The 26580-nt window shown below is 49.4% G+C and overlaps 1 protein-coding gene across 1 annotated transcript in view; it reads right to left on the reverse strand.

Annotated features, from left to right (window-relative positions):
- Positions 1-26580, reverse strand: part of Otof (otoferlin) — a 94210-nt gene that overhangs the window by 23547 nt on the left and 44083 nt on the right. The window contains exons 6-11 of the mRNA XM_021161691.3: positions 15360-15433; positions 13948-14074; positions 13380-13434; positions 7523-7654; positions 2846-2908; positions 2332-2416 (exon numbers count right to left, since the gene is read on the reverse strand). Coding sequence (XP_021017350.1) covers positions 2332-2416; positions 2846-2908; positions 7523-7654; positions 13380-13434; positions 13948-14074; positions 15360-15433 — 536 coding nt within the window. The remainder of the gene's footprint in view (positions 1-2331; positions 2417-2845; positions 2909-7522; positions 7655-13379; positions 13435-13947; positions 14075-15359; positions 15434-26580) is intronic.

The following is a 26580-nucleotide window of genomic DNA, read 5'->3' on the forward strand; positions in this document are numbered from 1 at the left end:
TGGTGCAGAGATTAGCAGTGTGCCTTCTGGTGTCCCCAGGGCACAGGACAGTGTAGAGAAAGGTACAAGTGCCAGCAAAGGAGGCATTTTAGGAAGATTTGTCCCCACTGGGTTGATTTTAAAGTTAGTGATAAGGAGGTGGGGAGATCTGCTTAACAGTTTCCTGCAGGAATTGAAATCTGCAGGGGCACAGAACTCACCCGGCTCCCCTCCCTTCCCACCTGTGTCTTCCAAGGTTCTGAGCCCAGTGGCACCCTCGAGTTGAGGTTAGGGCAGGGAGCAGAATGCAGCCTGTGTGTGTGGGTCGGCTGGCCCAGCTGTCACGACGGTCATGGCCACAGCAGTGTCAACTGAGAGTCAAGGGTGCTGAGGGGCCAGGAAACCTTAGTGTTTGGAGTCACTGGGGCCCCTCTGATGAGCTGGTGGCCTCAGGAGGAGGGTGCCATAGTTTCCTGGACCTCATTGGCTCCGAGCAGATATAAGTAGGAAGGAGCTGGCGAGACGGACAAGGGCTGAGTGTGGCTGCCCACTCTATCTTGGCTGAAGGTCTGCCGACGCTTGGCCTAGCGAGGAGACCATCTCCAGAGACCCTGGCAGCACTCAAGCCTATGGAGCACGGCTGGGCGTGTCTCCTGGGAAGCAATGTAGCAAAGTGCAGCTCATTCCTTCCCAGGAGGCTCCCATCCTGTACGGGGCGTGGGAAGGCCTGGGTATCAGGAGAACAGGCTCTCCCTCCCTCTTACTTTAAGGTAAATCTCCTTATCACCTTGGGCCTATCCATCGTTTTTTCTTTTCATGAATCATAGTTACAGAACTTGCTATATAGCTAAGAATGACCCTGAACTTCTGATTCTCCAGCCTCTACCTCCCAAGGGCTAGGATTATAGTTGTGTGCCACCACACCTGGATTATAGAGTGCAGAGGATTTAACTCAGCACTTTGGCTATGCCAGGCAAGTACCCCACTAACTGAGATACACCCCCAGTCCAGCTGTCTATCTGGACAGATAGCCTACAGGTGTTTTGAGGTCTCGCACATCTGGAATGTTTTGACCCATGAGTTCATATCTTAGACTCACATCTCCTGATATAAGCCACTGTTACATTGGGCACCAGCTGAGTGTTATTAGGGCCACAAGAAAATGACAACTGTTTCGCCTACTTCTTAGTGGCTCCTCCAAGCCCCTCCCCATTTCTCTCTGCTCATTGGCTCCTCTGTAAAGCGGAAGGGATGTTACTGTGTCTTTAATTGCTTTATGAGGGTCAAATGTGACAATTTGGATTGAGATTGTATTGTCACCAACAAAGGGTCTTGTAGGGTAATTATTGGTTTCTGAGCAGTTTCACTTCAGGGACATGGATATCCCCAAGTTGGCCATGTAGTGACAAGCCCTCTAGACCAGTGGTTCTTAGCCTTCCTGATGCTGTGACCCTTAACATGGCTCCCCATGTTGTAGTGACCCCCCAGCCATAAAATTATTTCCAGTGACACTTTATCATTGTAATTTTGCTACTGTTGTGAGTCATAATGTCTGTGTTTTCTGACGGTCTTAGGTGACCTCTGTGAAAGGGTCATTCCACCCCGAAAGGGGTCCCGACCAATAGATTAAGAACTGTTGCTCTAGGCCATCACTTGGGGTACCCATACCAACTCAACTCTATACAGTGCTGGCCATCGGTACCTGTGGAATTATAATCAGACACAGCCTCTCTTGCCATAGCTGCTCCTAGGGTAACTGGGGTCCCCTGTGAAAAGCGATTTTAGAGCCCAGAGTACCCCAAAGTTGTGCGTTACACTTGCCATTGGTTATCACCACGCTTAGATTGGGTGGTTCACTTGTTGGATACCACATGCCCTGGTATCCCCATGACTAGCTGATTGGCTGGGCTAAACCCTGGCACATCTGTAAGTCTCAGGCCTCTTAACTGCCAGAGGGGGTGATGGGGATTTTGTAAGGACAGCAGGGTCTTTTTGGCTCAGCAGGTGCCAGCCAGAGGCAGTGGGTGGGCATGGCCCCTCCAGGGCTCTCACTGCCCTCTGTATAACTGCTCTCATTGGACACAGGGAAAGTGATGTTCTCCTGTATTTGAGCTACCTCTCTGTACTGTTATTCCCAGGTCCCTTCCCCCATAATGAGCAAACACCTATCAGACATGGCGCACACGACTCCTATGTCTGTGTGTTGAATGCACACGGCTTCACTGCCACTCCCGTGGCTGCCCTACTCATGGACAGTGGGCTGTGTCTGTGCTCCTTGATGGATGCCAGGAACCAAATAGCAAACATGTTCTGGAGCTGCATGCACGAGCCTGTTCTTGAGGGGTTACTCACCAGGCTGGGAATACACAGTCCCCACATCCATTTTGAAGGAACCCACCAGGGTGCCGCTCCGAAGCAGGTTCTTAGAATGGATAACCTTGCAGAGCAGAATCACAAGCAGCTAGTCAGGCTCGGCAGGGAGAAGCCTTTGGGGATGAGGGTGTGCAGGGGCAGGGACAGGGCCCACTGATGATAGATAGTGTTACCTCCATCTTTCTTAGTAAAGTGGGAAGGTATTTGGCAGGGAACAGGGCTGGTTTGCTGAAGCTCAGCATCAGCCTCTCCTGCCCAACGCCATGACCCCTCCCCACACTGCTGTTACATATATGAGTAGGTTTTACACTTTACAGAGGAATCCAGCTGAAGGGGCAAGAGGGGGCCAATATCCATTCTCTGTTCCCCTTTGGCCAGCCATGCATCCAGGCATAGGGGTGCTGGGTTATGAACAGCACATTACAGGGCTGAGCTGAGGTCCTGCGTTAGTCAGTGTGGTCCTGCCCACTAGCTTCAGCAGCCCTCCACTCACCGAGATCTTGATGATCTTGTCAAACATGACATCAGGAGAGACATGGAAGTCGAAGACAAAGTACTGGAGGGGAGAAAGAGCAGAGTGCTGTGGCTGGCGGCCCCTCCCTCCAAGCGGTGCCTGCTCGTGTCCCTCATTTCCCATGAGGCTCAAAGCTCATGTGGGCAGTAGTGGTCAGCTCTGAGTTCTGAGAGACGGAATGGGTGAAGAGTAGGGCCCCGTCTCCTACCAGGGGATGCAACCGTCTTCTTACTACTTGTGTTCATTTTGCAGGAAGCCCACCATATTTGTAGATGATGTCGTACTACAATGTCAAAAGCCGAGTACTTGTTTATAGGCTGTGTGCAGAAGAACCCTGACCAAGGAGCCAGCAAATCTGGGCTCTCTGCCAGTTCTGTCCTTTTCGTAGTATAGACTTATACATGTGTTCTTTGGCACAACCCCCAGAGAACTGGAACATAGGGGTGTGGACATCGACCATCATGTTACAGGATCAAGCAGGCTATGGACTGTGAGGCACACCACAGTGTGAAAGGGCATACAGATAACCAGCAAACCAAGTGCTACCTGGGAAATACACCCTAACCCAGGAAGTGTTCAAAGATAAAACTCAGCAGGTCTCAGGAGGATGCACTCAGGGAGAGACAGCACTTCCTTGGTAACAAAAGAGAAGTGCGGCTCTGTGCACTGTTCTTATCTGCTGTGAGACCCCATGCTCACTCATGGTCCCCATCCTTGTCCTGGATGCACCAGGATGGGGAGAGGGTGTGGGCAGTGAGCACAGTTACTGCTGCTTTGATGAACTTGTGGGCAAGGGAAGAGTCTAATGCTACCACAGGGCTTTGGTTAGAGTAAATACTCCAAGAGTAGGTGTTTCTGGTTGTAGTCAATAGTCACTGTCAATAACCTGTTTAAATCTGTAGTATGGTTATCTATCTATCTATCTATCTATCTATCTATCTATCCATCCATCCATCCATCCATCCATCCATCCATCCATCCATCTATCTATCTATCTATCTATCTATCTATCTATCTATCTATCTATCTATCTATCTATCTAGATTATGTATACTGTTTTCTGTCTGCATGGCAGAAAAGGGCACCAGATATCATTATAGAAGGTTGGGAGCCACCATGTGGTTGCTGGGAATTGAACTCAGGACCTCTGGAAGAGCAGTCAGTGTTCTTAACCTCTGAGCTACCTCTCTAACCCCCATGCCCTTATTTTATAGCTAACACTTAAGCCTGGTGGGCTGATGTGCTGCCTACAAAGTCAGTGGCATCTAGCTGTTAATTGCTGGATCATTGCTTCCTTTCAATTTACCCTTGTGTTATGGGGATAGTGACATTAGGCCACCACGCCCTCCTACTCCAGGAGCATGACCACACAAAAGCAGGGAGGCATGGGTATAAAATCAAAATGACAGGACTCAGTTGTGCAGTTGATAAGAGTACAGTAAATGTTCACTGTACATGGCTGGTAAGTCTCAGGGGTGCTGGCTGAGGTGAGGGTCTGCAGCTCTGGGGTCCTAGATCTGGAAGTGAAGCACCAGCACGAGGATGGTGGCAGAAGCTGCGGGATGGAGGAGACACCGAGAAGAGTACCAGAGGAGAAGCCTGCTCTAGACAGGGCTCTAGGAAGCAGCAGACTTTCTTGATGGGTCAAGAAAGTCATGGCAAGTTAGGAAGCTTGGGAAAAGCTTCTGGAGAGACCATGAACTGGGAGAGTGTCATGGGGACTCCTGGGAAGGAGGGGCAATGAGATGAAGGATGTGACAGGGATGTGACAGAGACTGAGAGGATGGGGACAGTTCACACGTCTCCTGTGCATGGAGGAGTTATGTGAGATCTCTAGAGATCCACTTGGAAGCGGAGGAAAGCCATGCTTAGGTGATGGGTGACAGTCTTGGCCTGTCCTTGGGTGTCCATGGGGTGTCCTGGTTGTGCTTAGGATAGTCTGCAGTAAAGTGCCACATGGGCAAGGGAGAAGGAATGAGCCAGAAAAAAGGCAAAGGCAGAATGAGGGTCATAGCACATGGCTAGATCCTTTGGGATGAAGGGACCATGGCAAAGGTGACAGGAGGAGGAGTGGTCACCCAGTGACCAGCTAGACCACACATGTGGATAGAGAAGGGGGTTTGTGTTGGTCCATGTGGGGCCAGGTCATTACGGAAGGACAAACGTCAAAAGCCTCCTGTTCCCAGGTAGGCTTAAAGTTGTGTTGATGAGCTTCCAGGCCAGGTGTGAGAACTGGTCCAGACCCTTGGGAGGAGCTGGCTAACCCGGGCCAGAACCCCTTGTGCTCTGAGCTGGCTGGACTCAAAGTCCTTGTATTTCCTGAGCATGATTCTTTCCTAGAATTGCTTAGAGATTTGTTAAGTCAGTTGATGTTTCCCACCAGCCTCTGCTGTTCTAGCGGAGCCAGAGGGAGATTTCTACTTCCTAGAGAACTTTCCAAGAGCCATACCTATTCATGGCTGGGGGCATGTTTGTGGTGGTTTGAAAGAAAATGACACCCCCATAGGCTCATAGGGAGTGGCATTATTTGAAAGAATTAGGAGTAGGTGTGGCCTCCGAGGAAGTGTGTCATTGTGGGCGGGGTGTGAAGTTTCAAATGCTCAAGCCAGGCCCAATGTTACTCTCTCTTCCTGCTGCTAGTGAATCCAGATTTAGAACTCTCAGCTACTTTTCCAGTACTATGCTCCTGCCATGACGATAATAGACTAAACTTCTGAACCTGTAAACAAGCCCTCCCCCCAAATTAAATGTTCTCTTTTATAAGAGTTGTTGGGTCATGGTGTCCCTTCACAGCAACAAAGACCCTAACTATGACAATGTTTTTCACTGAAAAGGAAAAGAATTAGAATTCTTGGGGCTGCAAAGAATGAGAGCAATGCAGTGCAGTGGAGCGGGCCTAGCTGGGGGTGAGTCTAATCCTTATGAGACATTTGCCAACATCTGCGAATATTTAGTTGCTACAGGGAGGAGGCTTGCTATTGGCATCTTGAGCTGAGAGAGTGGTAGGGGAGACCTGCAGCCCCTTATCCACCCAGGGATAGAAACACAGAAGACCAACCATTTCAGTTGAAGAGCACAGCTGAAAACCATTCCCTCTCCTCAGATCATCTCTGACCAACTTCCAGCTCATCCTGGTAACAGGGGTGCTCCTTTGCACAAAGCCAAGTAGCCCTGATTCTGTTCCTGTCTCTTTTCTCTAAACTCCGGTTTCTTAACCTTTGCCTACAGAAAGGATGCTGACCTCTGACTCAGAGAGGGCAGGGCGAGGTACTCAATGGCAAAGTCATTTGAGCTGGGTCCCTGCAGAGAGAATAGGAGTTTGCTAGGGGACCCCAGAGCTGGGAAGCTACATTGGAAGGCATACGCAAGTTGACTGAAACATGAAGTACAGAGATCTGAAGCAAGCTGACCACCACTTCCCAAGTCAGCCAAGTGTGGCTTCACCATTATGAAATAACCACAGAGAGCCACTGGGATTTGTTGGCATAGTTATCACAGGAAAGTGGACCCTTGTCTAAAACTGAGGTTTTCCAGTCAGGAATGTGTCCTGATATAAAATCAGAGATATCTAGGTTGGATATCCTGATTCCACCCAGGGCTGGAGGGCCCTTGAGCAGTACTGTTCTGTCCCGGGGGCCAGTGGGACACACAGTAAGCTGTGGCTGTACAGGAGTTTGTTCAAGCTTAGGCAGGAGTGTTCCTGGGTCCTGTCAGTGCACAGCTGCCCAAGGGCATCCTTAGCTCTTCCTACACTGCAAGGCACAGGGCATGGATGCATGGCTAGAGCTAGCCTGGTCCTCCTTGCTAACTGAAGTCACTGAGGTATATAGACTGGGTACTCCCTCTAGGACAGGAAACCCAGGACACCCAGGCTTTTATATAGTTGGAATGTGCTCAGGTATCAGGGAAGGCCAATCATGATGGGGTTCCATCTGGAGCCCAGCAGTCAATATGGGCCTTATCCCATCCACAGCTCCCTGGGGACAGTAGGAAGGCTCTTTCTGACCTGAAGCCTCAGTTATCTCCTCTGTAAAATGGGGAGATCAAACTATTAAGTCTCTGAGGTCCCTCACCCCTCACCCTTCACCCCCATGGAGTCTCAAGTGGAGGTAGCAGCAGCCATTTTCTTTCTCACAGTCGAAGTCAAGGTTGTGTTCTGGAGAGAAGCCTTTTAGGGGCTCAGGAGACCAAGAAGGGAGCATAGTAGAAAGGGAAGATACCCACAACATGAGCAGCAAGGCCCCGGAGTCTCAGTGTCCGTGAAAGTGGAATGGGCAAGGGTATACCTATGATGGGTATTGATGTATCTATAGGTGGAGGAGAGATTTGGTACCTGGAAGGACTCACTCATGGTACCAGTGGCACCTGGGCTGGGCTGGTGTGAGCTGTGCTACCCTCAGGTTTAGACCAGGACAGCAACAGTGACTGCTACGAGGGGTTCACGGGCATTGCTAGCAGTTCATGGTTGGCTTGTAGCCACAGCAGGGCCAGACTGGGGTCCATGAGGAGGTGCAGAGGTTGTGGTATGCAGTGTGCTGGGCTGTAAGAGGTTGGGTCAAGACCTTGGGGCTGGTGGCCCTGTTGTCTCAACTCCTAGTTGCTCCTGTTCCCCTGTCAGGACGCCCCTTTCCCACCTTGAGTCATGGGGGCACTGACCTCGTTGTAGTAAGGGCAGTTTGTGGACTCCTTCATTGACGTGTATTTCTTGTCATCACCCACCTCCACACACACCACAGGGTCCATGTTCAAGCCCACCAGCTGCCGAGCTTCAATCACTGTGATGCTGACCTGCAGGAGGGAGAGAAGGGATACACGGAGCAATGCAGCCATCCTAGAGTCTGGTCTTCCTGGAACATGGCAGCGGGCAGCAGGGCTAGGAACTGCAGGAGCCAGTCCAGCTTGGAGTGAGACCCCAGGCTCCATGTTGACTATGGCCTCTGATATCCTAGGTGATCCTGGGATATCTGCCCCAAGAGAAGTGAGAGGCTGGTGACCCCGAGGCCAGTGTTACCGAATCACCCAAGGGAGGAACATTACCAGATCCTGGTGCTCAGGCCAGACCCCTGATCTGAGTCGCCAGAGTGTCACCCAGGTGGAAGACAGGTCCAGCAACAGTTTTCCTAAACCGGCTGGTCAGGCATGCCCAGCCTACCACAGGCAAGCCATGGATGCTGTAATGCCAGTAGTAAACTATCCCTAAAACATTATGATTTCTTTTTGAAACTTGATTGAGTGATTCTTTATGAACTTACAAGATGACAACGTACCCCTAAAAATTCTGGTTGATTCTTGGGTTCCAAGTTCTTCTCAGTGCCATGGCTCTGCTAAGGGACCATGAAGCCTGCCTCACCCATTCCCTACCCTCTTAATAAGCCAAGCTGCTCCCGTCTCCCTGAACTTGCTTTGGGTCCTGTCCAGGGTTTCTTTTTTATGTTGCTAACCTCTAAGATGTCCTTGGCTTTCTGGAAGCTGGGCGCTTTCCCATGTTCCAGTCCCCCCTCCCTCTGTTGAATTTCTTTGAGTTGCCAGAGTCTAACCTTCTGGCCTGCATAGAGAATGTTGTGTGAGTTCTACTGTGACATTCTGCAGCTTCTACCCTGGGAAGCCCTGTCTCAGCTGTCTATTCTATCAATAAATATTTAGGGACACCTGCTGTGGACAGGCACAGGGGATGTCAGAATAAACCCTCTGCTCCTCAAAGATCTTACGGTAAATGATTACTGGCTTATAGGTTTAAAACTAGTATATACATATTTTAGCTTATAATATACACAAGCGATACATTATATCTTTATATGCACTTACATATAAAGATATGTATAACAAAAGGATGTATATAAAGACACATATATGTAAAATGTATTTATATGTATATATAAAACTGAAAATATAAGAATGAGAATGAGAGAGAGAGACAGGAAAGGGAGGAGGAGAGGGGGGAGAGGAAGGGGAGGGGGGGAAGGGGAGAAAGGAGTGTGAATTTTGAGACAGCTGTTATTCTTCCTGAGTCTCCATTTCAAGCCATTAGCTCCTGTCTCGGATTTGGGGGACAGTTTAATCCCCATTAGGGGGGCCATGGCAAAATACAGGCAGGTACAGATTTGGGTTGCTGGTCTTGGAACTGAGCCTCAGCCTGACAGATGGGCAGGAATGGATGTGGAGGATCCCGTGGGTTCAGTGGGCTGCACACCCCCAGCTCCAAGCTGAGTCTCTATCCAGTGAGGGTTAAGCGAGATGGTGCAGGTCCGAAAGCACATCCCGGGTGAAAACTCCATGAAATGAGAGACAGCGCATAAGCGGCCTCTTAGACAGAAGCTACCCCTCCTAGGGGCCATCTCTTGAGGAGGCAAGGTTGGTGGAGGCTTCAGGTTGCTCCACAGGATGCTTGAACTTGCATTTTCCACCCAAAACCTCCTGGCTCTGTCAGCACTTCCTGCTAGCTAACTGGGCTGTAAGGGCAGCTGGTGGTGCCGCTCATCTGGGTCTCTGGCACTTCAGTTGTTATGCTTCAGTGCAACTTCTAAATATGATTTTACTCAGGAGAATTATCTTCTCCTTTTAGATAGAAAGAATCCTTACTAAAATTACCATCTACTGTGTTCCTCAAGGTCTTATAAATAGCTTGAAGACCAAGAAAAATCCACGCATCAGAAACGATGCTAGGAAAAATAGAAACCTTAACACCAATAAGACCACTGCCAAGAAGGCACAGAAACACAGAAGGGGCCGTGAGCAGAAGGACACTTGAACTCTGTGTGCAGCCACTTCTATTCTGGGATGTGAGAGGCCAAGGGGGCCAGTAAATGCTTAGAATCCACGCTTGAAAGAGTCTCAATAGTCACCATTTCTTCAGGGAGCCAAAAAGGAAACAGGGCTAATTAACTTAGCGCCGAGAAGTTTACTGTGAAGAGACACTAGGAGTCCTTCTGGAATATTCTTTACACAGTAGTGCATAGAGTTCTAACTTCCGGAAACCTTTTTAAACAATTTAAATTAATTTAACAATCAAATGTAACAATTTAACAAATTATTAACAATTTAAGAATTTTATCTTTGTTTTATGTGCATTGGTGTTTTGCCTGCATGTGTGTCGTGTGAGGGTGTCAGATCACTGAGAAACGGGTTACAGACAGTTGTGAGCTGCCATGTGAGTGCTAGGAATTGAACCTGGGTCTTCTGGAAGTCCGTGCTCTTACCCCTGAGCGATATCCCCAGATCCATAAACCTTTTTATGCAAGTGGTTTAAAAATTCATTTAACACCTACCCACCTACCCCCCCTCAAAAGGAAGAGGTTTGCTATAACTCAGGCCTGGGAAACAGACACGTGTGGTTTTGGCTAGATGTGCCAGCTGAGAGTAAATTCCCCATGCCAAGAAGGTGGTTGGTTTTTATGTGTGCATCACACATTCCATCTTTTGTCCCCTCCTCTGTTCAGGGTTCATCTCCCCATCTTCTGCAATGGAGCATAGCTGGCTGCAGTGACCCAGCCAGGAGCTCACAGTAGCCGTGGGAGGTGAACTGAGGAGGAGAGGGAGGGCGGGAAGGAATGAAGAGAAGGGAGAACAAACATCGGAGGGGATGTGCTTTGCTAGATGACAGTGGTCCCAGGGGAAGCCTGGAAGTGTGAGATAGAGGTGAGGAGTGTGGCACTGGGGTAGAAGGGAGGCAAACTTCCATGGCTTCCCCAGCTGCTACTTCAGGTGTGTGTGTGTGTGTGTGTGTGTGTTTGTGTGTGTGACACTTGTAATTAAAAGTTAGAATGCACTCATCTTCTATATTTGGCAGGAGGGGATGGGCCATCCAGTCATCAAAATGTTGAGAAAACAGAAGCTACAAAGTCAATTAAAAATTTCAGGAAATTTTGCAAAGAAACTTCCATCTCATGCACAGCGTTTCCAGAATGGAAACCCAGAGAGCAAAGGGAGCCACAAGTAGGACCGTGGGACCAGGCAGCCCCTCTGGCTAACTCACCATCTCTCCTGCTGAGGCCAGGGCTAGAATTCCCAAGAGCCTTCTCCAAAGCAAGGAACAAGGCTGGGGGTAGGGGGAACTACTCAAATGTCCTGACGGACCCCACAAATAATGGTGCCCTGTGACCTGCTTTGGGGACCTCTGTTCATGCGTGCTTCAGAACGTCAGGGGAAGCTAGAAGGATGAGGGGACAGGGAGGCCCGTTCACACCTATGGAACTGCAGTTCTACAGAGGTCTTCATCTCCCCTTGCCTCCAGGACCAGAAGTATGACATGACCAGATAGGCAGATCACTCTGGTGGTGACAGGAAGGGTAGAGTGGATGGAGCAATATGAAGACATGGAGACTAAGGGGAGAGAATGCAGGAACACAGCAGAGGTGGGGGTGGGGCTTGGGTCTGGCTCGAGAGACCCAGTGATGCTGGAAACTGGAGGTCTGTTTGGAGGTGATGTTAAGACTTAGTCTCAGGAAGAGAGATCAAGAGACAGATTACAGGTTCCTGAGTGTGCTGGGAGAGCTGGGCGAGGCACACGTCCCCAGGCAGGCAACAGTGGCTTGTTCCCTTGAAGATGTCAATAACCAGGAAAGAGGAATAATGTTCCATCTGTTCTAATCGTCCCCAGCATGCTGCACACGTGTGGGGTCTCTTCCCACTCCTTCACAATTGGCTTGGCTCTCAGAATCCCACCTGGACCTGGGTTCTGCTAGGTTCTCTTCACCCTTCTCCAGTGCCGCACACTCTCTGAGGTCTTTCTGACTAATTGAAGCCAAGTTCCTCAAAGGAGAGAACAGCAGTTGGTTTTATGGATTTGTACATTGTATGTATCGGAAGTGGAAATACTGTGCATTTGAATCCTCTCTGCTCCCTCCTGCACAGTGGATAAATGCGCATGGGTGAGCTGTGGATGGACCTGTCAGGAGACACAGCGCTGCCAGGTGAGATGGGCTACCTGGTGCAAGTCAGAAGGTTTAAAAGTCTTTGGAGGAAGGAGATATCTGAGCTGGGACACAAAAGTCCTTGTCAGGAAGCAGTTTGGGAGGAAGATGTAAGTACTGAGCTAAGCAAGCAAAGGAGCAACCATTGCAGAGAACAGACAGCTCTGACTGCTGTGGCTCTGAACTCCACCTCCAGGCTTCATTTACCTGTGATTGGTGGCCATGTAACTCTTGGTTTATGTCTTGCTGTAAAAGTGGAGTAACCACTACAGTTGGATGGTTGTAAGGATGACATAATCTCAATGGAAACATATTCAGCTCCTAGTACAGTGCCTGCTTTATAATAAGCCTTTAAGAAATAAATTTCATTAGCAACAGTTTTGTGTGCTTTTGCACAGCAGGCCATTGGCACGGGATCTGAGTGGGGTCTCTGGGATTTCCCTGGTCTCAGCACACTGAAGCATCCCACACCCAGGTTTTAGCCTCCTGGAAACGTCTCCTAATGCTTCAGGACATTGTGTTTGGGTTTTGATAGGGCAGGGGGCAACATTTCCCAACCTCCACAGGACTCAAAGGCTTGAGGTTGTCTAGAGTCCCCGGGTGGCATCATGTGACATGACTTGGGGCTAGTTTTAAAATACCACAGAACAAGGTTACTGGAGGGAACAAAACCAAAGCAAGGGAGTCAAGGTGAAACCTCAGGAAACGTGGCCAGGCCTGTCTTTCAGTGGGGGTTCTCTAGACCTTTATATCATCTCCTGAGGGAGGTGCTGTGCAGTTGTTCACGCATAAGGGTAGTGTGCATGGGACCTGGCAAATGGGCATAGAGAATAAGCCTATACTCACAACAGTTTCTGACATCTAACTGGGTCATGTTAACTGTCAGAGGAGAGTCTAGAGCCACGGTGGCTGCCTGGGCCTGTCTTGAGAGATGCCTTCTCTCGCCTTTCTTCTTACTTTGTACATAGGGACAAGGCGTTTCCTGCTTGGACACCTGTTTATTGTGAGCCCTTCCCCACAGCTCTGATCTCGGGCTGAGAGAAAAGCCAAGACCGAGGATCTGGACCTGCAAAGCAGAGGCCACCGAAGTCTCTGTCAGCAGTCACCAGGGATGCCAAGCCCCTGTCCTGCCGGTAGTATGGCTACCCTCCTGGTCAGAGCCTTTTAAAATTTAGTTTCAGAAACAAAGAACTACTAATCTAAGAAGATATAGAGACACACAAAGAAGAAAAACCGGATTGATGTTACTTCCAGCTTTAACAACTTAAAACACACCAAACATTCTTCAAAAATCGTGTGTGCATGTGCGTGTGTGTATTGTTTTTCTAGGTCCCCTTTCCTTAGGATTTTCAACAATGGATGCAGAATCTTCAAGGAGCTCTGAGCTGTGCAAACAAAGACCTCACATTCTTCTTTTGGTTTGCATTGCCTGCCTTAATGCTTCTGGGAAATGCCTCCCAGACAGGTGCCTTCTTTGAGACTCTATCCTCAGATGTGACTCTAGGATGCCCTGGCTCTTACCTCCGAGTCTCTCATACACACCTGGCTGGGACACCACACTCCAGCAGAATCTGTAAGGCTCAGACATTCCCAGGCCCACCTACCTGGTAATCCATGGGCCTTCCAGCACTGGGCTCCATCTTAATGTCTGGCTTAGACCTGAGAAGGAGAATGTACTGTCAGGTTGGTGTGAGAGATGGAAAGGCCAGAGGGACAAAATTGTGACTTTCATATACTCAGTTCTGCCAACAGAACTTGGGGTGAACGGGGGTGAAGGGGTAGATGTCCTCAGTGGCACCAACAGAGAAGACTAAGCAAAGAAAAAAGCAACATGGTGATGGCCATTGGGTGAACAGAGTCACGTGCGGACTGGTCAGCTCTGTGATGTCCCTTCACCCACAGAAACTCAAGGGCCTGATCCACCCCTACCTCTACAGGGAGACAGCTCGGAGGACACGCAAGGACAGAAAGAAAGAAGCTACCCATAGGCCCTGATTTCTCTGCCCCCAAATTTCAAGCCTGGCAGGCGAGTCCCACTCAGGAGGGCGGTGGCAGGTGGGATGCAGGCCAGGAGGGTAGTGGCAGGTGGGTCCTGCTCAGGAGGGCAGTGGTAGGTGGGATGCAGGCCAGGAGGGCGGTGGCAGGTGGGATGTAGGCCTCTGGTCCACTCACCGTTTGTTGGAGACATTGCTGGTGAGAGCGGTGACTGAGGCTAGAGACACGGAGTCAGGGTCCATCCCATCCCCCAGCTGAATGGCTAGGTGGTCCAGGTCCTCCATCTCCAGCACTGCTGGCTCATCTGGGGGAGGAGAGGAGGGCAGGTGGGTGGAGGAAGGGCTGGGGACTGTCTTCTAGGCAGGAGAGTTACATTTCTGGCTTATTGGATGGCACTTGCTTAGAATACATGTCATGCTCTTCTAACCATGACAGGGTCTCACTATGTAGCCTAGGTTGGCTTGGATCTCTCTATGTAGACCAGGCTAGCTTCAAACTCACAGAGACCCAGATGCCTCTGCCTCCCAAGTCTTGGAATTAAAGATGTGCACGGCCATGCCAGGGTCTAACTTAGTCCTTAAAACATTTTAGTTGCCATTATGTCTAGCCTTATTTTCTTCTGTAGTCTTAGCCGAATGTAATTCTTTTACTTAACTCTGTTTTCTAAGCTCTGAATAGCCTTTGTGGAAGGAAGTAGAAAACATCCTGAGCTTACTACACACAGCTCATCACAGTGGCTGCTTTTAAATGGAGTGGCTACTGATGCAGGACACAAATACCACACACACACACACACACACACACACACTCTTGGAGTGTAGCTAGGACCCATCAACGTGGGCATTACTGCATTCAGATACTTTTTACCCCCCGAGGTGTAAGAAGTAATTTATCCGTGATGTCCGCAGTGGAATGCAGAGCTCAGGCCTGCACCCCTGTGTATGGATCCAGTGGGGTGAAAGCATGATTTGGAAAAGCCATGCAGATATGATAGGTTTGGGTTTCAGCAGGAAGCTGTACCCTCCATCTAGGAAAAGTGCAGTCAAAACTGGCTTGGGAAGAGAAAGTTCTAGGGCCAATAAGCCACGTAGACGTGCCCCGATGCTGGGTGCACATATCTCCCCACTCCACCCCACGCATCCCCTTATCTTTCACCTATCCTTCTTGCCTCCCCTTAACAAAGGCTGTCAAGGTGCCCTTCCAGCCTCCTCTCTTAGGAGGGATTCCAATCGCCAGGCCCAGTGACCTTTTTCTGAGGTAGGTCTGCTGCAGCAGCCAGGCACAGCACAGCACGCTGCATTCTTGCTACTATCTTTAAAAAAAATTAAAAAAAAAATCTCTGGGTTCATGTGAAGTAGGGAGAAGGAGCCCATCCATCCACCTGGCAGAGGCTCAATGTCCTATGCCTCCCTCCCCTAACCTGCAGACTAGCCAATGGGAGTCCAAACCCTGCCCGAGTGGCTGTGCAAGTGTCCAATGGGGAAAGAGAATTATTTGTGCTCAGTCTAGGGCGGGCTTAAACGATTGTGACAGTTCAAAGAAGTGGCTGCAGCAGCTGTGTCAACGGTGGGCAGGACCACGTTCCCTACCTTGTCTTTGGGGCTCCTCTTTGTGGGACCGAGTTTTGCCGAGTTTCATGGCCGAGAACACACTCCTTCCCGCTCTGTAAAAGGGAGACCCCCAGAGTGAGGGGGGTGGGGCGGGAATAGATAAACGCAGGAAAGCACAAACACAGGAAAGCCCCAAAGGCCATAGGACACTTCCTCCCAGGCACCAGCTTCAAGTTAATGAAGAGCAGGTGGGAGTCCCAGCTCACCAGGGAAGTGGCCTGTGGTGGGACTGGGTCTTGAGTTTCTCACCCAAGCCCTGTTTTCTCAGAGCTCTGAGAGCTGCAAGGTCCCGCAGCTTTCTTCCTGTCCATGCATCCCCACTAGAGCGAACAGGAAAAGCAGCCAGATGCCCAGAACAACATCAGAACAGGTACATAGGTCAGGGGGGATGCAGAGGGACAGACTGAGGCTGAGGTGGGAGCCATGGATGACAGCTATTAAGGTCCCAGGTGGCTTTGGTATGTAGAGCCTGCCCTGTCCTACTCTCTTCTCTGTGCTAGGAGAGTCTCCAGAGTCCCCAGGAAAAAGGGTCTTTCTCTTATCCTGGTTGCCCCTCTGCCTATGCCTTCCTATGGCAGACCACCATCTCTTACCTAGCCCCTACCTCTTCCTCTGGTGTGGTGTGGCCGTGTGCTCAGGCAAAGGGTCTTGCAGTCAGTGGGGCTGAGGGAAGTGGGTAGGGGTCCTCACAGCCTTTCAGAGATGTCCCTGCAGCCGAGCCTGAGGTCCCCAGAGCCAGGAAAGACCAGGAGTAGGATCCGTGGGGGGGAAGTACAGTATTCCATTACCCCATTCATATTGTATAAGAGGGACATCTGACTCCCTCGCTTCCCATTCTCCTCCTCCTGGGTGTGGCTGCCATACTGCAGGCTCCTGTGGGGGTGGTACAGGCCCATCCTCTAGACGTGGGTCAGCTTCTCTTTGCAGAGACTTGGGCATGGCATCAAAGCCAGAGATCCTTACTCTGCAAGCTGTACAGCGCAAGGTTGGTGAAAACCTTTCTGTCCTTGTGATGGCCCCTCTACTTGGGGTTGGGAGATCAGTGTCATCCCCCAAACCTGGTTCTATCTTAAACCCAGATATGGAGTGAGCCACGTCTGTATCCTGTGCTGGATGGGACAGGGACCGCTCCTGTCATGTTGTGTCAACTCACAGATATGTTCATTGTTATCCTAGACACAGGTCAAAGAGGCTGGCGACCCTGATTTGTCTGCTTTCCCTTGTATTATGGGTTTAAAAAGGAAGAAAGGGAAGGAAGGGACTCTGTAGAGGAAAGCTGATATCTTTGGAGTTATTATTATTTGGTTCAAGCGTCGTCTTTGATGTTTTCTAGTTTCTCAATGGGCAATCTCGTTTAGCTTGCTCAGGGGACTCCCTGTCTCCTCTTCTGGAGTCCTGGGATTACAGATGGGTTACTATGTATGCATGACAAGCATTACCCAGTGGGCTATAGCCCCAAGCCCCTCATCTGCAAATGCCATTCCTGTGGTTTTAACTATTGACTCGAAGAACAAAATGGCTATGAGGCTGATGTCATCTCAAATATATTTTCTGTGATCCAGGCCTAGCCTATGTGGGACTTCAGTTAATTTTTAGATTTTGATTTTGTTTAAAGGATTTAAATGTTAAAAATTACATTTATTTATTTATTATTTACTTATTAATTTACTTAGAGAGAGTGTGAGGGCATGCACGTTCTATGGCTCAAAGGACAACTTTTGGACGTTGGCTCTTCTCTTCCACCACGAGGGTCCTAGAGATGGAGCTGACTGAAATTCTCAGCATTGCTGGTAGGTTCTTTACCTCGTGAGCCATGCTTGCACTTTTTTTTTTTTTTGAGACAGGGTTTCATATAACCCAGGCTGGCTTGAAACTTGAAACTTGCTGTATAGCCTAGGCTGGCCTTGAACTCCTGATCCTCCAGTCTCAGCCTTCCAATGCTGGGATTAAAGGTATAACTTTATTCAGCCAGTAAAGAATTAAAGCTCAGAGAGGAGAAAGTCATCTTAGCATCCTATCATAAGAGGAGCAATTGAGGCTGAAGGCTGAAGCTCATGTCTGTAGGCCTGCAGGAGTTCCAGTGTCCTGGCCACATTGCCTCCATGGTCAGGACCTCCCTGAGCATGATTTCATTGTGATCAAAAGGAAGACTGGGGAAAAGGCAGCAGGGGAATTGCAGCTATGACAGCGGCTCAGTTGCCAGTGCCATTTGCAGAATGGGATGTCATTTACACAGAGTCCCTCATTCAAAAATGACCCAAGCCTCAACACATTTGGAAGAGACTGATGACTGTCACACGGTTGGTGACACACCAACCAGCAGACTGGTGAGCTCATGAGAATGGGTTGTTTGGAGGCAGGAAAGGGTCGTCCTGCCTGGCTTTGCCTGAAGTATCCTGGGGGCTTAAAGGGCAGAGTGCCAGCTGTACTCAGACTCCTGCAACAGTCCCAGCCTCAGGCTCACATGGGCACTCACACTCTCCCCACAGCTGTGCCCACCCTGTCACATCATTGGGATTCTCTTCTGCCTGGGCTCACTGTTCCACGGCCCGTGTTATGGATGGCACAAGGCTCTCAATGTTTGCCTCTGTACAAGTTTCTCTTGGTTATTCCTAGTCACGTGTATGTGTGACATATTCAATGGCATAGCCATGGCTGCCTGCTCCAACCAGAATCTCCCCACATGGTGGAAGGGTTGTGAGATTGCGGATCTGAGTGCTATGTGGGTCAGAAGAGACCCTGCCCGGAGAAGCCAGCTGGTTGTATCGGGGCTGGAATCTAGGCTACTGCCAGAAGCCCAGAAGGACTGTGTGGCTTTCTAAAGCCCGTCCCATAGAGCGACTTAAGTTCAACCCCTGGGTTACTCTTGGATAGTTATGAGCCTTTAATTAAAATGCCACTCTATTCATTGGTATGAACATTTTGGGGAGTAAAATTTGAGACCTTTAATGACCATATTTTAACCCAACCACTTCTACTGTACCCTAAAAGAAATTCAAAGGATTTTGAAAACCTTCCTCCTAAGACTGGGTCATGTGACCACGTAGCCAACAGACTTGCAGGCAGCACCAATGTGCCTGGAGATGTCTCAAAATGGTGTTTGTTTGGTGAATAGTGCTGACGTGTGCAGTGACGGACACCGTCTGTCTCTGTGGTCCTTAGTCCAGGCTCCATGCCTGTGGTACCTTCTACCCTGGGGGTGGCAGAGCAGGATACCATTGCTACCACTGGCCTTCGTGATTTCTCAGTTGACCCATCAGAGACTCACTATAGAGAAGGCCCTTTCTACTCTGCTAGTCCCTGGAAAGCAGCGCACTCAAGGCAAAGGGCAAAGGGCAAAGGGCAAACAACAATTTAAAAAATAAAGTTAGTTTAATCAGGGCACTTTAAATATTATTGACTTATATTGGAGACAGATTTTTTTTTAAATTAACTTGTGATTTCAGTTTCTATTCTAAGACTTTTAATTCTGCATCTCTTCTAATGGGGTTCTACCATCACAGAAGGTAGGATAGAATGAGAAGCAGGCACAGAAACAAGCCAGTCATCAGCTCTGTGAAGAGAAACCTTAGCCAAGTGTGTGTGTACTCCTAGGCGCAGAATGCTTGAGAGATATGAGAGTGAGCACTTTTCTCCAAGAGACTCTTTCTAAATGACACTCCATTCTATAAATGACCCTGGCACTTGGGCCAAGGTCACACCTGTAACTGTTGGAGCTGACTGACAACTGCTTTATAAAAATCAACAGCAGCAAAGGACTGCTGAACTGGCACGGTGGGTAAAAGGGCTTGCTGCAAGCCTGATGACCTGAGTTCAATCCCTGGGACCCACATAGTGGAAGGAGAGAACTGAGGGTCATAGCTTGCCCTCTGATCTCCGTATGAATACCATGGCATGTGTGCACGCGCATACCAAACAAACAAACAAATGTAGTGAAACACAAACAAAGCATCAACAACAAAAAGCATGCACACATAAAAATACAAACAAACAAAACCAACCCAACTATTAGGCATGTAGGGGAGGTAAAGATAGAAACTCACATTTACTTCCAATGGCTGGATTATTGTGGTCGGAATGATCTAACTAGACTGACAGTTCTCTAGAGAGAAGGCGTTTAAATCACTGTGTTCACTGTAATGTTCCTTTATGTACCCAACAATTCCCTCGCCTTGTTCGTGGCTCACTGCAGAAGTCTGTCAGGATAACTGTGCAATGCCCACAGGGCTCAAGGGTGGAAGCTGCATATTCATTATGACCTGGGGCATGCACTGAGGGAAACGCAGCAGCCTGACTGCTTCATTGATTTGCTCTATGAATTATTCTGGAAGCTGTGGCTTAGAAGGCGTGGTTCCAAATGAACTCTAGACGGAGCCACTCAGTGTCCAGCCAGGGCTTCTCCTCTGCAAACACTTTCAATTGGAAATGCTAAGGCTCACCGCTCGGGCCTCAGGTAATCAGGATACATGAGCTGTGCACAAGAGGCAGGGTCTATGTGGCTTCTGGGCATTGTTTACACTTGCCAGAGTTTCCAATCTGAGCATACATTTCCGTGGCCTCGAATGGGCTCCTCTCTTTTATTTTCCATGCCCCAGGTACGTTATTTCTTTTTCCTTCCTTCTCTCTTCTCCGGCCTTCCTCCTTCTTTGTGTGCACTCGTGGGACTCAGTGGATAACACTGAAGAGTTGGCGTTCTCTTTCTACCATGTGGGGTCCAGGGACCCAACTCAGGCCATCAGGTGACTCCAACTTACTCATTGAGCCATCTCATTGGTCTTTTTATTGTCCTGTTAAAACAGGCTCTCAATTCAACCAGGTTGGCCTCTAACTCACTATGAAGCTGAGGCTTGCCTTGAACTCCTGATCTTCCTGCTTCTGTCTCCTGAGTGCTTGTCTATGGATAGAAGTTACCTATCCCCAAGGTTACAGGTAATTGTATAATTTTAAATGTATTTGAAACGGTGTTGAATTTCAGTTTGTTTTGAATAGCTTTCTGCATGGGTAAAGGACAGGCTGACTTAAATTTTGGTTTTGGTGTGTGTATGTATGTATTTACTAACTTATTATTATTTTAAAAATAATTTCTCTTTATTTTAGATGCACTTGTGTTTTGGCTGTGTGTGCTCCCTGAGTGTGCTTGGATCTCCTGGAACTCCAGTTGCAATGGTTGTGAGTTGCATGTGGGTGCTGAGAATTGAACCCAGGTCCTCAGGAAGAGCAGCGAGTGCTCTTGGCCCCTGAGCTATCTCACCAGCCCCTAATTTATATTTTTAGAGCTAGAGAACCAATCCTGGCACTTCCCAGATGCTAGGCAAGGCTTTACTTCTGAGTTACATCCCTGGTCCAGACTGTCCCTTAATAGAGGGACCATACCATTTCCATCTGGCCTGTTTGTCCATGTGTCCCTCTTGTACCAGAGGGACTGTGAGACCCTCAAGTGTTCCTCCTGACCTGGGAATCTGGCTCCTCTTTTCTTCCTGTTTGCCAATTTTTTGGCAAAGCTTTAGCAAACACTAACATGGGAATAGATTTCCCATCACCCCATGGGGGAACACCTGTTCTTTTCTAGGTCAAATCTATTTCCTCTGATCTCTCTGCAGCCCAAGGATAAACCAGCCACCCTGGCCGCAGCACAGTTGCCATGATCTGCAAACTCTTCTCACAGTGTTCTTTCCTCAGGATGCTTAATCACATCTTAGAGATTCCATTCCCAGTTCCCGGAGACATTAAAATAATATTACATCCTAGCTGACTTAATCTCATTTGGTAATGGGACAGCAAGAAAACAAGATGGAGTAGGGCCAGGGAGGTCGTACATCCTTGGGACCTGCCATGGGCCTGCATTGTAAGGCCAGTCTACCCCAGCTTTAGTCACAGGAATTAAGCCAGTTTGACAGACTGGGAGCTGGATGGACTCTGAGGCCTGGTAATCTCAGAGAGAACCTGAGGGAGAGAAGCTGTGCTTCCTGGGTAAGCCTTTGACATCTAAGTGGCCACAGAGAAACACAGGGTCATGGGCCTTCTCATTAAGAAAGGCTCCCAGGTCAATGTCCTTACCACCTCCTACCCATGCTGGGACTCAGACCCCAGCCCTCGCTCTCTCTGCCCTGCCACACACTCTCCTCTTCTCAGAAGCTGGCAGACTGCTCTATCTCTCCGTGTGGTACTCTCCACACACAGCGCGTTGCTTCTGTTGCTCAGTGGTCATGGTTATAACTTGTGCAATTATTACAAGCATGACCAAAACTCAGTATGATTTGGGCAACACAGTGGACAAGGTTCCAAGTTCCCTAGGATCTTAACATATACAGACACACCTGTCAGGATCAGCTCAGACTACTACAGACACAACTGTAAATTATTCTTTAAAGTATTGGGACCACAGTTTTTAGCAAATCTCTTGATATCTCTAGAGTTTAATTTCTAAAGACGGAAAATAGACTACATCTCTGGGTTTTTAGCATTTGAAGAATTAATTGGCTTTGAGTCCAGTTAGGCAGTTTTAACTTCCTGGGTTCATCATGAACTCTGGGTAGGAAGTTAGATTTCTTGTTTTCTCTGGAACTGACACTTGCCACCATACACAAAGGTCAGAGTTCCCTTGTAGTGTGATCAGTCCTGAAGACATAAATTACTGTAATTTCTGTGACTCTTGAGTCTCCAGATGACAGTGTGGCTTTGGGGAGCCTACTATCACCTCAAGCCAATCTTGCTGGGTCCTTGTGACCAGTTCATCAGATAACCCTATGCCTCCATACCCTAGCGTGTGGAGATTGTGGGGGTTGCAGAGAGTGGAAATCTCTGCTCAGCTCTTTGTACTTCATGGTTTGGCTACACCATGCAGCCACATGCTCAGAGATTGTCTTCTTTGGATCTCCAAGGCTCTATGTTCAACTGCACAGTGCTGCCTAGGCTCGAGGGTGGACACTGGCTTCTTGTGTTCCCCACTCGTCAGCTATATGCATTCTCCCAGGGAACCTTAAGGTCCAGAGGGACGGCTAGTGAAGAAGAGAAGGACAAAGACACTAAAAGAAGGGAGCATCACCCCCAAGAACCCAGAGGGGGAAGAAGAGGTCCGGCCACTTCCCCGGCCTGGGGCACCTACTTGTGCTCGCCATCTCTGCCTCCCTTGGTCTTCTCTCTGCCTTTGCTGAGTAGGGGGAGAAATGAGGAGACAAGGGGATGCAAGTGAGAGTGGGGCCAGAGACCCTCACGACCCCCTGGTCCTGCTGACCCCCACAGTCCTCCCCAGGGGCTTCCCTACCCCACAGACCCCTCACATCTCAAGACTAAGCCTTCAGTGTAGGAGTGTCATGGCCCCAGGTTCCCCCAAGTCTCCTTTTATTCCAGGAGAAGGCCTGGTGATTCCAGAGTTGTAGGGTCCCCCAAATTTCTTCCTCCTTCATATCCTGCCTTGCTCCCCTCCAAAGGGTATGTCCTACCCATGCTGTGAGGTCTTCCAGGGACACAGAGGGTAGAGCCTATTTGAGAGATAGGGACTGGGCTGCTACAAGCCCGGGCATTCAGCCACTGAGAAGAAAGATGATGAGGAGGGGTGTGTGCTGTACACAAGCCACCACTAAAAGACTCAGAGGTACAGGAGAGCTGTACTCCCATCTTCTTTTAGAGAGCTTTCCAGAAACTGGAATGTTCTTCCAAGGCTCTGCAGGGCTGAGTCAATGAGAATGAAGAAAAGAGAACTGGTCACCTTCATGACTATTCCTTTGCTCACACACTCTCCTGGCTCAGACCTGGCCTAGGGGAGGCCACAGAGCCCTCAGGCCTGGAAGCCTCTGTACAGTCACCATCCAAGGCTAGATTTGGCTGGCTTTGTGTTGGGCAATTGAGTTAGTCTGTGATTCAAAGAGCCCCACAAATGCCAGGTTTCTGGCTGCCCAGATCAGCCAGGAGCACTGAGCAGAGAGGGAAGGGGAGACCTAGTTATTCTGCCTCAGTCCAGCCCCGTTGTCCTAAGGGCTGCTGCTAGGAATCCCCAAGGGCTGCTGGGGTTTGCTCTAATGGAGCTAGGGCTCCTGTGAGCTATCAGGGAACTAAAACTCCACTCAAGACTTCTGGTCTCCGCCCCCACGTTTGCCCTAGGAGAGTTCCTTTCCTTTTCTTTCTGACTAGACTTTTTTTTTTTTAAATGTGATCCTGGGAACCATGTCAATCTCTGCAATGGACTACAAAAGAGACCGGTGTGGCCTGGGGTTGGCAAGGGTCAGCAGGCATATGGAACTGGAATACTGAACATTAACTGGGAACTGCTCTCTCTGTCTCTGTCTGTCTCTGTCTCTCTCTCTCTGTCTCTCTGTCTCTCTCTCTCTCTGTCTCTCAGCTTTGCTTTGAACTCAGAGGTGTCATGTCTGTCGATGAGTGTGTGTGCTCTTTCTTCTCTCCACACTCCAGGCCTCAAGGCATCCATTCTCTGAGAGTGGAAACGGAGCAAGGGAAGGGCTGTTTTTATGAAGAAAGAACACCATGGTGATTTTACCACGTTCACCCTTACTTCTGCCACCCTCCTTAGAGACAAGAGGTGCAAAGCTGGGGCTCAGACCTTCGGCAACCACCGCCGTGGTCGAGCTATCATCCCATGAAGCGGCCATCTTTATCATCAGCTGCTTCTTAGGATGGTTGGGCTCAGGCTGTCCTCTGTCACTGGTCTGGAAAGCAGTGACCTCACCTTCTGCCTGCATTGCTACAGAACACCTTGGGAAGCCCCAGCTATGCCAGGATTTCTTCCTAGTGCTCACATTGTACTTTTGGCGCCTCCTGCCTGTTGTGTAAGTCCTGCTCCCCAGCCAGCATCCTCTTCTGAGAACCACTTTCAGCCTCATTGAACAATTCCTCTTCCTTAGCTCCATCTCCACCACTTGTTGAACTGATAAAAGCATCCACAGACAGGACGAGGAAAAGTGGAGTGCCCTCCTGGAACACCAAGACCCAGGCACGTCTCAGCACGAGGCCTCGCTTGGGTTGCTCAGCCTTGGGCTGAGGGTGGGAGCCCCAACCTCAGGTAGGAGAAAAACATGGGAGAACTGTTTTAGTCCTGAACTCCCACATGGCTGTGGCTCTGGTTCCCCTGGCTCCTCGGCAGCCATCGCAGAGCTGAATCCCATCCTGGAGAAGGGAGGCAGGTACATGTGCTGTACCATGAACACACACGTATGCAGACCTTTAATGCATCCATGCACCAGAGCCCCTGCTGTGCACACATGGCCAGCCGTTCTCTGCTTGAGACACAGGAAGAGGCTTTGTGGATCCTACAGGTTTCCACTTGAGTGGAAGGGTGCCCACAGGCAGGACAAGAATGGCCCTGGTCACAACCTACCCCTAAGAAAATGATATTGTAATTACCTAGACATCCCCAGGGACACCAGAGAGGTCTGGGATGCTGAAGGCGTTGGGGGCTGTGGAGGCTTGTGCGGCTGGGGAGGTAGAGAAGATGAGAAGGAAAGGAAGCCTCGGAGGACAAAGGGTCTTGGGGGAAACAAAAGGCTGTGTTGATTAGCTGCTCAACTGAAGCTGAAGCTCCTTTGTAAGATGTGACTCCTAGCAGCAGAGGCTGATAGCCTGAGGCATAGGGCTCCCTGGCACCAAGCAGAAAGTGAGTGTGCAGGCAAATGGACGTAAACATACAAGTGCATGTGTGTACGTGTATGCATGTATGTGTGTGTGTGTGTGTGTGTGAGTGTGTGTGTGTGTATGTGTGCGTGCGTGCATGTGTATGTGTGTGCATGTGTGTACCTGTGTGTGTGCATGTGTGTATGTGTGTGCGTGTGTGCGTGTGTGCATGTGTGTGTGCATGTGTGTGTGTGAGAGAGAGAGAGAGAGAGCACGCACACGCGCACATGTGGGTGCATATTTTCAGAATCTCCTTCTGTCCTGAGACAGAGACACAGCTGGGAATATTGATTCTTTGTTCCTGAGAGTGGAAATGCTCGTGAGACTAGTAATTCATTTCTTTCTTACAGCAGGAACATTGGTGTGTGTGTGCGTGCGCGCACGTGTGTGTGTGTGTGTTATGAGAGAGACAGACAGACAGAGACAGAGAGACAGACAGAGACAGAGAGACAGACAGACACACACACACATACACACACACACACACACAGAGAGAGAGAGAGAGAGAGAGAGAGAGAGAGAGAGAGAGAGAGATCCTGTTCTTGCCCAGGACAGCTGAACCTCTGGTGGGCATCCCTGGAAAAGCCCTTTCATAGGTCGGGATAAGAGTCAGATTGGTAACAATGCCTGGACCAGACACTGGTCAGACAGTGCTCAGAGGAGAAACAGGTGAAACAGGTGGGGTCAAGGTAACATGGAGTCTGAAGAGGCAATGTTGGCTGAGAACCTACCTTCCATGTACAATGGGTATTAGTAAGTGCCCACATTAGTAATATCTCATTTTCATATATAGTAAGCACCTCACTTTCCCTAATTCTCTTGGGGGCATGGGTGAGCCATCGTACCGTTGGGGAGATATGTCCCCAAACATCAGAGCTGACACTTGGGTGTTACTATCTCCACTCTGTTGTGCTGTCTCTTGACAGCATTTTCCCTCCTTGGGGTTATTTTGTAAAGTGTGGGCAGAGACAAGGGGCCCCTGGATGAAGGCAGAGACTTGAGGCAGCGCTTCCCTCTGGGGGAAGCTGCTTTCATGGCTGTCCGAGTAACCTGGGCTCTGTTGGGGGCCAGAGGGAGGAGAGCCAGCCTGTCTACCTTCTAACTCACTTATTTTTTGTTATTGGCTCACAGAGGTTTGGTGACATGCCAGTCACCCAGCTGATGAGGGCAGATTTGGGGTGGACCAGATGGAGCTAGCTAGCGTTCCTAACTCAGACCACCATTCCTTCTTCTACAGTGTGTGTGTGTGTGTGTGTGTGTATGTGTGCACCTGTATGCATGCGCTCCTCATAACCCATTCTGAAGCATCCCCACATAGCTCTTCAGGCGGCAGCCATTGTGTTACGTATTACACCGTCCTTCCTCTTAGCATCTCTAACCTATTCCTGATGTTTGGCACCATCCAGGATGAAGAACTTGTTCTCATGAGCCCTTCCGTATGCAACACTTGGCTCTCCCTTTATAACCTCCAATAGCCCCTTGGGTCACCAACAGGTTGGTGGTTGGAGCAAGGCTCGAGGGGTAGCTGCCATTTTATAGGTCAGTAGATAAGCTGAGAGAAGTTGTGTGACCCCTG

Source organism: Mus caroli, unplaced genomic scaffold (assembly GCF_978045245.1).
Source record: "Mus caroli unplaced genomic scaffold, Mus_caroli_1 scaffold_4, whole genome shotgun sequence".
Taxonomy (NCBI): Eukaryota; Metazoa; Chordata; class Mammalia; order Rodentia; family Muridae; genus Mus; species Mus caroli.